General features: G+C 35.9%; 1 protein-coding gene across 5 annotated transcripts in view; it reads right to left on the bottom strand.

The window, feature by feature from the left end:
- The window catches only part of RAPGEF6 (Rap guanine nucleotide exchange factor 6), a 221,943-nt gene that overhangs the window by 138,881 nt on the left and 70,530 nt on the right, over positions 1–12,532 (bottom strand). For all 5 annotated transcript variants that reach the window (XM_065873547.1, XM_065873549.1, XM_065873546.1 and 2 more), the window contains exon 6: positions 1,077–1,220. In XM_065873547.1, coding sequence (XP_065729619.1) covers positions 1,077–1,220 — 144 coding nt within the window. The remainder of the gene's footprint in view (positions 1–1,076; positions 1,221–12,532) is intronic.

Below are 12,532 nucleotides of genomic sequence, written 5' to 3' on the forward strand. Positions count from 1 at the left end.
CTTGCACTGTTGGTGGAATATAAATTGATACAGTCACTATGGGGAACAGTACGGAGGTTCCTTAAAACACTAAGAATAGAACTACCATATGACCCAGCAATTCCACTACTGGGCATACACCCTGAGAAAACCATAATTCAAAAAGAGTCATGTACCACAATGTTCACTGCAGCTCTATTTACAAGGGCCAGGTCATGGAAGCAACCTAAGTGTCCATCAACAGATGAATGGATAAAGAAGATGTGGCACATATATACAATGGAATATTACTCAGCCATAAAAAGAAACAAAATTGGGGCATTGGGGCTTCCCTGGTGGTGCAGTGGTTGAGAGTCCGCCTGCCGATGCAGGGGACGTGGGTTCGTGCCCCAGTCCGGGAAGATCCCACATGCTGTGGAGCGGCTAGGCCCGTGAGCCATGGCTGCTGAGCCTGCGTGTCCGGAACCTGTGCTCCGCAACGTGAGAGGCCACAACAGTGAGTGGCCCACGTACCGCAAAAAAAAAGAAATAGAATTGAGTCATTTGTAATGAGGTGGATGGACCTAGAGTCTTATACAGAGTGAAGTAAGTCAGAAAGAGAAAAACAACTATGTGCTAACACATATATGGAATGTTAAAAAAAAAAAAAATGGTTCTGAAGAACCTAGGGGTAGGACAGGAATAAAGACACAGACGTACAGAATGGACTTGAAGACACGGCGAGGGGGAAGGGTATGCTGGGATGAAGTGAGAGAGTGGCATGGACATATATACAACACCAAATGTAAAACAGATAGCTAGTGGGAAGGAGCCACATAGCACAGGGAGATCAACTCAGTGCTTTGTGACCACCTAGAGGGGTGGGATAAAGCAGAGGGGTGGGATAAAGCAGATGGGAAGGAGAATCAAGAGGGAGGAGATACGGGGATATAAGTGTATGTATAGCTGATTTACTTTGTTATAAAGCAGAAACTAACACCCCGCTGTTAAGCAATTATACTCCAATAAAGATGTTAAAATATATATATATATATGTAAATTAAGTATACTGCATATGAACTAAGAAATACCCATGAAATGTTCCTAAATATACTCACAGAAAGATAGCTGTTAATGTCCACATCATCAGTAATAGTTTGACGTTCTCCTTTACAGTTAATTTTCCGAAACCTTCGTCGAGACTGTCTGGCAGGAATTTCTCTTTGTAGAATACTATCTTCATTATCTTTGGAATTCTCTACCTGAAACACATGTTCGCATTCCTGATTAAACATCCAATTTTTCCATATTACTGACAGTCTCTGAAGTTTTAACAGGCGCATAAGGCTTCATTTACTACTTGCACGAAACTGCCTGAAGGAAACAGTCTGTATAGGACAATGCTCATGACTTCAGAAAGACTAAAGGTGACATTATCATAAAGATCTGGAGACCACAGTTTCCTTCCAGGAAATAGTCCCTGTTGCTCACATAAACATACATCCTCTAAGTAAAGTCATTTACCAGAAATGAAGGATGTTAACCACACCTACACATTCAATAATTACAACTTCCGAGTTAGTCTAATTACAAACTGCCTGATTATACACATATTTTATTTAGCAAACAATCATGGTTATGACTTCAATGAATTCCTAACAGTGAAACAAAAATGCTTTATGCATTATTCTTTGATGTCCATCTTAATGTGTGAAAACAGTCAAGAATAAATAAGGCTGGCATCTTCTAAGGAAGAAGGGAAAACTAACATTTATTGAGGGCTTATTATAGGACAGCATGGATATATATTATACTATTTAGTTTACACAACAGCCCTGTAATCAGGTATAACTATTTCTAGTTTATACGTAAACAAAGTAAAATCCAAAAAGATCAGCGACTTTTCAGTCTCACAACAGTGATACTTATTAAAGGTGACCTGGCATACAGGCCTGTTTCCAAAACTTATGCTACTGATACAAGACTACATTGCCAGGGGACGGGGGGAGCGGGAGGAAAGAAATAGGTGAGGGAGATTAACAAGTACAAACTTCCAGCTGTAAAATAAATGAGTCATAGATATGAAATATACAGCATGAGGAATATAGTCAATAGTTATATAATATCTTTGTATGATGACAGATGGTAAATGGACTTATTGTGGTGATCATTTTGAAATGTACAGAAATACCAAATCACTACTTTGGGTAAAAGGAACTAACATAGTGTTCTGGGTCAATTACAGTTCAAAAACAAAGAAACTTATAGAAAAAGAGATCAGATTTATGGTTCCCAGAGGTGGGGGCTGAGGGGAGCAGAAATTGGATGAAGGCAGTCAGAAGGTACAAACTTCCAGTTATAAGACAAACAAGTACTAGGGATATAATGTCAACATGATAAATATAATTAACACTGTCATATGTTATATATGGAAGTTGTTAAGAGAGCAAATCCTAAGCGTTCTCATCACAAGAAAAATAAGTTTTTTCTATTTCTTTAATTTTCTATCTATATGAGATGATTGTTGGTCACTAAACTTACTGTGATTTATCACTTCACGATGTATGTAAGTCAAACCATTATGCCTTAAACTGATACAGTGCTGTATGTAAATTATATCTCAGTAAAACTAGAAGAAAAAAAAGGACTACCTTTCCCATCTAATGACAGAGTATAGCATAATTTTTAGAAATTACTTTTACAAAGGAATATTGACATGCTCTAAAGTAGAGTTTATAATTAACCTCACATCCAATAAATAACAAATGGTAATTTCAGCTTTTTCCCTCAACTACTTTTCCTGCTAATGTCATATCTCTTGCTGATATCAAAAATTTCCTAGTCACCCAAGTATGAAATTCCAACATTTCCAATTCCCCTGCTTGTCTTCCATATCTTATCTTCAATCATTTCTTAGAACCTGTCAAATCTTTGTTTAGAAATCCCTTTCACAATGCCTTTTCTTTCATTCCCATTACCACCATTCTTTATTCAAGTCTTAATCACTTCAGTCCTGAACTTGCTGGTTCTGTCATGTTCCTCTCCAGTTCCATCCGGCATGGTCAGATAAATCATCATTATGTCAGGTCTCCTGTTCAAAATGCTACAATGGACCTCTAATGGTTACCGAATAAATTTTAAACTATTATATTTGATATTCCAAGTCATACATGCTCCATTCCCAAAATATTTTTATCACTTTATCTTATACATGGAAGCCTGGAAAAACTGCTCCCGTATCCTCCTCCCCACAAAAAATCCTCTCACATAAAAGCTCTAATGAGATATACACAATTTCCTGATGATTTCTCAGAAAGAGGTGATGTCTAAGCTGTTCTGTAGGTTTGAGAGTTCAAGAGTAAGCGGCAGCCAAATCAATGTGACTATTCATGGGTCCCTATACATAAATAACTTACATTCTGCTAAGTAACTTTACTTATTTACTCAATTTCTATTACCCTATCCATGTTATCTTCATATGCTGAAACACTACCAATCATTTAAGACACATCTCAACTGCCATCTCTTCCGTAACCACAAGAGACATTCCTTTTGACTGCTTTGCTGTGTGCACACAACCTGGACTTCTCATAAACAGGACTGCCTTCAGGCCTTTACATACATATGCGTTATTTCTGCCTAAAAGCCCATGCCTCCTTTGCTAACATCTCAGCATCCTACACATACCTCATGACCCAGTTCAAACAACCCTACCTCTGCCTCAAGACGCAGGTGCTACCCCTTCTATAGCACTAAGCATACTGGCCATAATTATTAGATAAGCCTACCTCACTACAAGCTACCTAGTAGAGGAAGTGCATTGTATTTACATTCATCTTTGTTCACTTATTCAAAACATTTGCCAAAGTGAGCATTACATTAAATTCTTTCTTTCTCTCCAAATATCTTAAGCCCTTGGAAGTATGTATAAAATACTCAAGAAATATACAGGCAGGCAGAATATGTTACTGAATACTACTCTTCTGAAAAGTAAAATCCAGAAGAGACAGGGGCTTGATTTCCAACTTAAAACTACAGAATTTTGTATAGGTAGCAAATACATGTTATCTCCTTGAGATTCAATTTCCTTTTCTAAAAAATGATGGGAGAACCATTGTATTTTCTAAATCACTATACTAGGCCAAGTACCAGAAACTATTACTTATGTCCTTTAAGGCTCACAACATAGCTACTCTTTCTGTGTTAACGGATGGTGCAGAGTCTCACAAAACTTAAGTATTTCACAGAAGTATGTGAGTAACAATTCAAAAACCAAGTGTGGGGACCTCCCTGGTGGTCCAGTGGCTAAGACTCTGCACTCTCAAAGCAGGGGGCCCAGGTTCAATCCTTGGTTGGGGAACTAGATCCCTCATGCAAGCCACAACTAAAGATCCCACATGCTGCAACAAAGATCCCACCTGCCACAACTAAGACCCAGTGCAGCCAAAAATAAAAAAATGAATGAATGAATATTTAAAGAAAACACCAAGTGTGACTAAGAAGTTCATCTCCTTCATACTGCCCTATCCCACAGGATGAACTAGATTATTTACTTTAGGTAAAATTCCAGTATCATATCCATATTCTTAGATCTTTCAATAGCTACCATTTATTGAGCAAAAGCAGAAATTTAAACAATAAATGTTTTTCAAAATAGAAACAGTAGTAAATTAAATTTAGGAAAGGAGTTTCTAGCCTTAAAAATGTGGGGAAAAGTACCAAATGAAAGGAAAAACCAAACAATGGAAAAAGGATTAAGCACTCTTAGTAAAGCTCCCGCTGATTACAACTGAAATGTGAGTTTTAAAAATGAAACCTCATAAACACATACTGAAATGGCAGAAAAATAAGGAATCCAAATGCAAAGAAAGAAGTGAAAACAAAATGCCAGGAAGTAGGCTAGCAACAAAGCCCCAATCTAGCAGATGATTTCTCAACTTTAGAGACAAGACTTTCCACTTTGATGGTTGTAGGGAACGAGAGAGATAGGAAATAAAATAGAGAATCAAAAAAAAAAAAAAAAAAAATAGAGAATCCAACAAAGGCAGGGAATCCAAAGGAGACTTACTCATTCCAAAGAGCTACACCCTCAATGCAAGCTTTAAGCCCATCCTGCAGAAGGGAGAGGAAGAAAACTTGCTTAGCACTGAGAAAAGGACTGCTGGGGGTGGAGGGAATTCAAAACAGAAGCCATCCTTCATGCAGGTCTGTAGTTTTAATTCATAGTACCTTAAGCGCATAAAAAAATTTAAAGAAGTTCAGGACTAAAAACATACATGCAACTGGCAAAAACAAATCTAAAACCTCTCTGTAAGAATGCAACTTTAACCCAAACCTCAAGGAATTCCCACACCCAAAGTTCAACACATATGAAGTCATGTACAAATATACAAAAAAAAAAAACCCAAAACAAAAAACAAAAAACCCCAACAACAACAAAACCCAATCACGAGAGACATAATGAGCAATAATGGACAGAAAAACGGTAGCAGAATCACACCTGCAAGTATACCAATATTGGAAGTATCAGAAAATATAAAGCTATAATAAAATAAAAAACTTTAAACAAAAGAAACTTGAAAATGAGCCAGAGATTATAAATAGCAACCAAACAGGTAAGGATTCACCAGGACAAAAAAAAAAAAAAAAAATTCCTCCCCAAGTGCCCTCCCTCCCCACTGCCAAGCTAGCAAATAGATAGTAACAAGAAAGAGCCATCTACCTTCGAAAGAGGGATAAGAACATGGAAATATATCCTGTCTGAAACACAAGAGCACAGAGAAGGCCTAAACTGAGGGTAGAACAGGAACACTTAGAAAAATCTTCCAAAAAACCAGTCCCACCCCTAAGCACAAAGTAACACTAGAGGAATTTGATGGTGCACTGAAGCTAACAATAACAACAACAAAAATCCAAACCTAACTCAATTCTAGCAGAAGAGGTGTGTTCATCTCCAGGCCTAAACACTGTCTACCCTCTGTCTTTATTGCTCTACATACAGTATCTAGTATCAAATACAAAATAACAACTCACATAAAAATGAAAGGATTAAAAAAAAAAACAACCCAATCCACTGCCAAGAGACAAAGCAATCAACAGAGCAATCCCTGAAAATTAAGAGATGACCCAGATGAGTATCAGACAGAATTTAAAACAACTATAATATGGTAATGATTCAGTGGAAAGAAAAGGTGGACAATATAACTAGACAGATGGAGCAGATATAAGAAAAGTATTACAGTAAAGTGAAAATGTCAGAAACAAAAAACATGGTACTAAAGATGAAGAATGCCTTTGATGAGCTCATCAGTAGACTGGATACAATCAAGTTAAGAATCAATGAACTTAAACATAGGTCAACAGAAATTACCCAAAATGAAAGAGGGGCAGGGAGAGAGGAAGAGAGAGAAAGTAAAAAAGAAAAATGAAGGAATTAAATGGTGTATTAAGATATAACTAAAAAGAGGATTAGTGAATTGGGAAAACAGAGCTAAAAAAAATAAAAGAGTATGTACCACAAAGTCAGGATAAGATGAAAAACAAGAAAAAAATCTTAAGAAATATAGAGAATAGGACTTCCCTGGTGGTGCACTGGTTAAGAATCCGCCTGCCAATGCAGGGGACATGGGTTCGAGCCCTGGTCTGGGAAGATTCCACATGCCTTGGAACAACTAAGCCCCCACTCCCCAACTACTGAGACTGCGCTCTAGTGCCCACAAGCCACAACTACTGAATCCCACGAGCCTAGAGCCCACGTTCCGCAACAAGAGAAGCCACCGCAGTGAGAGGCCCACGTACCACAATGAAGAGTAGCCCCGCTCACCACAACTAGAGAAAGTCGACGCGCAGCAATGAAGACCCAACACAGCCCCCCAAAATAAAATAAATAAATTTATTAAGAAAAAAGAAATATAGAGAATAAGATGAAAATATTTAACATATATTTAAACAAAGTTCAAGAAAATGATAATAGAAAAATGAAGACAGTGTCCAAAGAGAAAATGAGATTTTTTTAGTTAAAAAAAAAAGCTCTCCAACAAATCCAAATCAGGATACTTAAAAAACTACAACTACAAATCCACACAGAAAAGATAAACAGAAGACTCAACGCAGCCAGAAGGAAACGATAGATCAGCTATAAAGGAAGGGCATTAAATTAATAACTGACTTCTCAAAAAACAACAGATGCCACATAACAGAATGTACTGACTGCTGAGAAAAAAAAGGATTTTTCTCCTAAAATTGCATTCACAGCAAAACAATCCTTAAGAATAATACAAAATAAAGCTATTTTCAGGCAAAATTAAGAAAAAGAACAATACACCCAGTTGAAAGTTTACCAACAAAACCCCTTTATTAAAGAAAAATTTAAAGAGTGTGCCTCAGATATAACACAAATGTTCCCATAAGTAAGGTCTCAAATCCAAGAAATAACTAAAAGCAAAGAAATGCTAAATACATGGTTAAATCTGAGCAAATAACAACTGTATAAAACAATAAAGTAAGACAAAATTTGTGGAATAAGTAAGTAGAACTAAAATACTGGTCAACAGCAATGACATTTGGATGTAGTGGCCAGCATTGAACTTTTATCAACTTTACCACTTATTAACTTGGGTTACTTTTAAGTAACCTGGAATTAGCAAGAAAAGAATAGACCAAATACAGTATCTAAGGAAGTACTGGGGGAGGGAGTTGAGAGTGGAAAAAAAGAACTTACTATATTATATATAGAGAGTAAAAATAACAAGAGGAAAAAAAAGTAGAGTATATACAAAGCACATAAAAGTAAATCCAAAAAGTAAAAGTAAATCCAAACCTGTCAGAAACCACAAAGAATGTAAACGGAAGAATCTTCTCAGGTTAAAAAAAAATCTTATACCAAATGCAGAAAAAGTTAACAGCCTCCAAGTACTGAGGCCCACAGAATCCAGATACAAAGATGACAAAAGAGTACTAGAAATTAAATTATGAGCTAACATCTCACTAAGAAATAATGAATGCAAGAATCCTAAACTCAATTATCAAAGTAAGCCTAGAAACTCAGAAAAATATAACAAATAACTCAGGCTGAGCATTTACTGGGAATGTAAGGGTAGTTTAATATTTTAAAAATCTATAAATATAAATCAAATTAAGAGACCAAAGGAGACAAGGGCACAGATCTCTGTAACAAAGGCAGAAAAAGTTTCTAATCAATTTCAGTAACCTTTCCTGACAAAAAATTTTAACACTACTTTTTGATACTCAAGATACCATTTTAAGTTATGAACTTCTGAGAGACTCCCAATAGTTTTTTGATATTTCTTTGCTTTCTGACACAAGAAATCCTAGTCTAATACATTTCTTGCTCCACATGTGATGTAAGCTATTATTTTATGGAGGCTTATATCGTTTTAGTGGGGAAATACTATTTACTCACCATCTGGGCTCTTATAAACACTAGTAATCACTAAAACTACTTTTTTGTTGCTGCTTCTAAGCTTTTGCAATGAATAGCCCTAAGAAATACATTTTTTTCATAAAGTGAACCAACTTGGGAAATATTTTTAAGACAAATGCTGACATATTCTATTCAAATTTTGCACTAGAGTTTTACTTAATATCTTTTATTTTGTACAACTCTTTTTCTTTTATATTGGAAAAAAATAATTCCTAATGACAATAACATATACATATATTAACTACATTACATTAATTATAATCATTGTAAAATAAATTTAATTACATCCAATTACATTAAATGTATCTTAATAACAAAAAATTTTTCTTTATACACTTAGGTTATCTATACACATGTATGTTATATATACATATATAATAGCTTTAACAGTATCAACATTACCAACATCCTGATACTACATAATCGGTTCCTAATGATTTATGTATATAAGATTATATATGTAAGTATATATTATTATCATCACATAAGTTACATACATGTAAGTATATGTAACGTGTCTACACACACACACACACACACATATCTACATAAAACTTTTTAAACTGTCATTACTACTAAAAATGAAACTACTGACCCTTTCTGTCCTCATGAGATACCCCATTAAAAATGCAAAGACAAAATATTGTCTTTTAAAGTCACCAGAAGGCTCCCCCGGTGGCACAGTGGTTAAGAATCTGCCTGCCAATGCAGGGAACATGGATTCGATCCCTGGTCCAGGAAGATCCCACATGCCGCGAAGCAACTAAGCTCATGCGCCACAACTACTGAGCCTGCACTCTAGAGCCTGAGAGCCACAACTACTGAGTCATGAGCCACAACTACTGAAGCTCGCACACCTGGAGCCTGTACTCCACAACAAGAGAAGCCACCACACTGCAACGAAGACCCAACGCAGCCAAAAAATAAATAAATAAAAAATTAAAAAAAAAATTGTTCTTAAAGTCACCAGAAATAAAAACTCCTGGGAATTAAACCAACAATTTTTTTTTTTTTTTTTTTTGGTACGCGGTCCTCTCACTGTTGTGGCCTCTCCCGTGGCGGAGCACAGGCTCCGGACGCGCATGCTCAGTGGCCATGGCTCACGGGCCCACCCACTCCACGGCACGTGGGATCTTCCCGGACTGGGGCACGAACCCGTGTCCCCGCATCGGCAGGTGGACTCTCAACCACTGCGCCACCAGGGAAGCCCCTAAACCAACAATTTTACATATAATAAATTCACTTTTTTTTTAAGAGATATTTTTCTCCTTTTTGAATTATTTTAAGTATTTAAAAACTTTACTTGGCTCCACTAAGCAGCTCATCTTTCTCAGGTCTTTTCAGGCTCTTCTTGAATTTTTACTGTTCCAAATGTATTAGGCACAAAACAACAACCATTCTGATGGTATTTTTCATTGGAATCTCATTAAATTCACAAGATAATCTAAGGAAAATGAATACCTTTATGATGATAACTCCTTAGTTGAGAACATGGTATCTCATTTTTTGTTCAAGCTGCATTTTATATTTTTGCAGAGCATTTAAAAACAATGTCTTTGCAAATTTGTTAAGTTTATGCTAAAGTATTTTACGTAGTTATTGTAAATATATTCTCGTATATGACATTTATTTAGGTCACAGGTCAATTTCTTGATCTCCATAAGAAAATCTGCTGGGATTTTCATGGGGATTACACTTAATTTTTCATCAATTTGGAGACAATTTACATCTTAAAAATATTGATTCTTTCAACTGATCTAGAGCTGAGGAAGAGTTCAAAAATTTTTTATGGTTTTCTATGTAAGGAGTCTCCTATAACTTTTGTTAGATTTATTCTGATGTATATGGATGTTTTTGACATTTATAAATGGTTTTCTTACTAAATTCTATTTTTCTAACATTTTGTTGCTCATAAATATAAATACAGTTGATTTCTATATATGAACAAGTACCGAGTGACCCTGCTGAAATGATTTCTTATTAATTCTAAAAGTTCACATGTAGTTATTTATGGATTTTCTATATGCAAATCACGTCATTTGTGACAGTTTTATATTTTCATTTCTAATCTATCTTTTTCCCCTTGCCTAAATGCACTATATAGGACTTTTTAGACATTGGGTTTGGAGTGAGCTTTGACATATTCCCTAATGCCAGGAAAAGGTTTCCAATGTTTATTGTAAGGTTTGTGCAGATACCTTTAATAAGATTATGAAAGTTTCCCTCTTTTTCTAGCTTGCTAAAAGTTTTAAAAATCCTGATGGGTTTTGAGTATTATCAAATGCTTTTTTTTGTATCTATAGAGATGATCATTTGACTTCTTTATTATATTAATATAATGAATCAGGGCTTCCCTGGTGGCGCAGTGGTTGAGAGTCCGCCTGCCAATGCAGGGGATACGGGTTTGATCCTTGGTCTGGGAGGATCCCACATGCCGCAAAGCTACTGAGCCCGTGTGCCACGGCTGCTGAGCCTGTGCTCTGGAGCCCGGAGGCCATGGCTGCTGAGCCCATGTGCCACAACTGCTGAAGCCTGCACGCCTAGAGCCCGTGCTCTGCGGCGAGAGAGGCCACCGCAATGAGAAGCCCGCGCACTGCAACGAAGAGTAGCCCCCCACTCGCCACAACTAGAGAAAGCCCACGCACAGCAGCGAAGACCCAATACAGCCAAAAATAAATAAATAAATTCATATAAAAATATATATACGATGAATCATACTGATTTTCAAATACTAAAACAATCTTGCAACTATGGAAATAAATTCAACTTTGTCATGATATTTTATCCTATTTATGTATCACTCGGATTTGATTTCCTAATATTTGAAGATCTAAAAATCTATTTTCATTTAAAAAATGACCTGTAATACTGCTTTTGGGTAATATCCTTGTTAGGTTTTGCTCTCAAAATTAAACTGGGCTCTTACACAATGTTATATGTCACTAGTATCTCAATAAAAAAAATTAAACTGGGCTCATTAAGGGAACATACTCAATTTTTTTCTGTTTCCAGCTAGACTTTATGTATTTCTTCTTTAAATGTTTGGAAAAATTCACCAGTGAAACCATGTGGGTCTGAATTTCTAAATGGAAGGTCTGTAATTACAGGTTCACTTTCTTTCTATATATTGGATTATGCAGATTTTCTGTTTGTGTCAGGGTGTGTGCCAGTTTTGGTAAGCTGTGTATTTCAAGGAATTTGACTCTCTAAAATCTCAAACTTATTTAAAATTTTCATAATATCCTTTCTTTTGTTACTTTTTTTAAAGTTCATTAGATCCATAGAGTACTGTATCCTTTCTCACTACTGACACTGGTTATGTAGTATCTGTTTCATTCTTGATTATTTTTGGCAGGGATTTATCAATTATATTATCCTTTTCTGAGAACAAACTTTTGCCTTTGCTGATTCTTAAGTTTGCTTGACATGCCACTGGTTTTTATATTTATCTTTATTATTGCTTGGCTTCTAATTTCTGTTGGTATAGTTTGCTGCTTTCTAATTTTCTGATGTGGATACTTAACTCATCTAACGTCAGCCTTTCATTCTAACAGCATTAAGGCTTAAATTGCTCAGCAAGAAAGGCTTAAAATGAATTTCATGTTTTGATATGCCACCTTCATTCAGTTCAAAATATTTTCTCATTTTCATAGTGACTCTTCTCTGACAAGTGATTTAACGTATACTCCTGAATTTCAAAAGCTGTATTTTGTTCCAGTTGTGTTTTTGTAATTTTTAAAAAAAATTAATTCCATGGTGGTCAAAAACTATAAATTGTAAAATTTTAAATCTTTTCTTTTTTGAGCTTTATGTCCCGCCTATGGTCTACTTTTAAAAATATTCTATGTGCACTTGAAAAGCAGATGTATTCTACTACTGATGAATGTAGTGTTCTCTATATGTCTATTAGGCAGAGTGCTGTTTCCTTAAACCTTGTGAACCAACCTCCGCTAGCTTCAAACTTATCTTCTGCAGCTTTCTCACTTCTTTCAGCCTTCATAGAATTGAAGACCGTTAGGACCTTGCACTAGATTGGGTTTTGGCTTCAGGGATGTCGTGGCTGGTTTGATATTCTAATCCAGACCACTAAAACTTTCACCCGTTGGGCAATAAGGCTGTTTCACTTCTTTA

The sequence above is a fragment of the Phocoena phocoena genome, chromosome 3 (assembly GCF_963924675.1).
Source record: "Phocoena phocoena chromosome 3, mPhoPho1.1, whole genome shotgun sequence".
Classification (NCBI taxonomy): domain Eukaryota; kingdom Metazoa; phylum Chordata; class Mammalia; order Artiodactyla; family Phocoenidae; genus Phocoena; species Phocoena phocoena.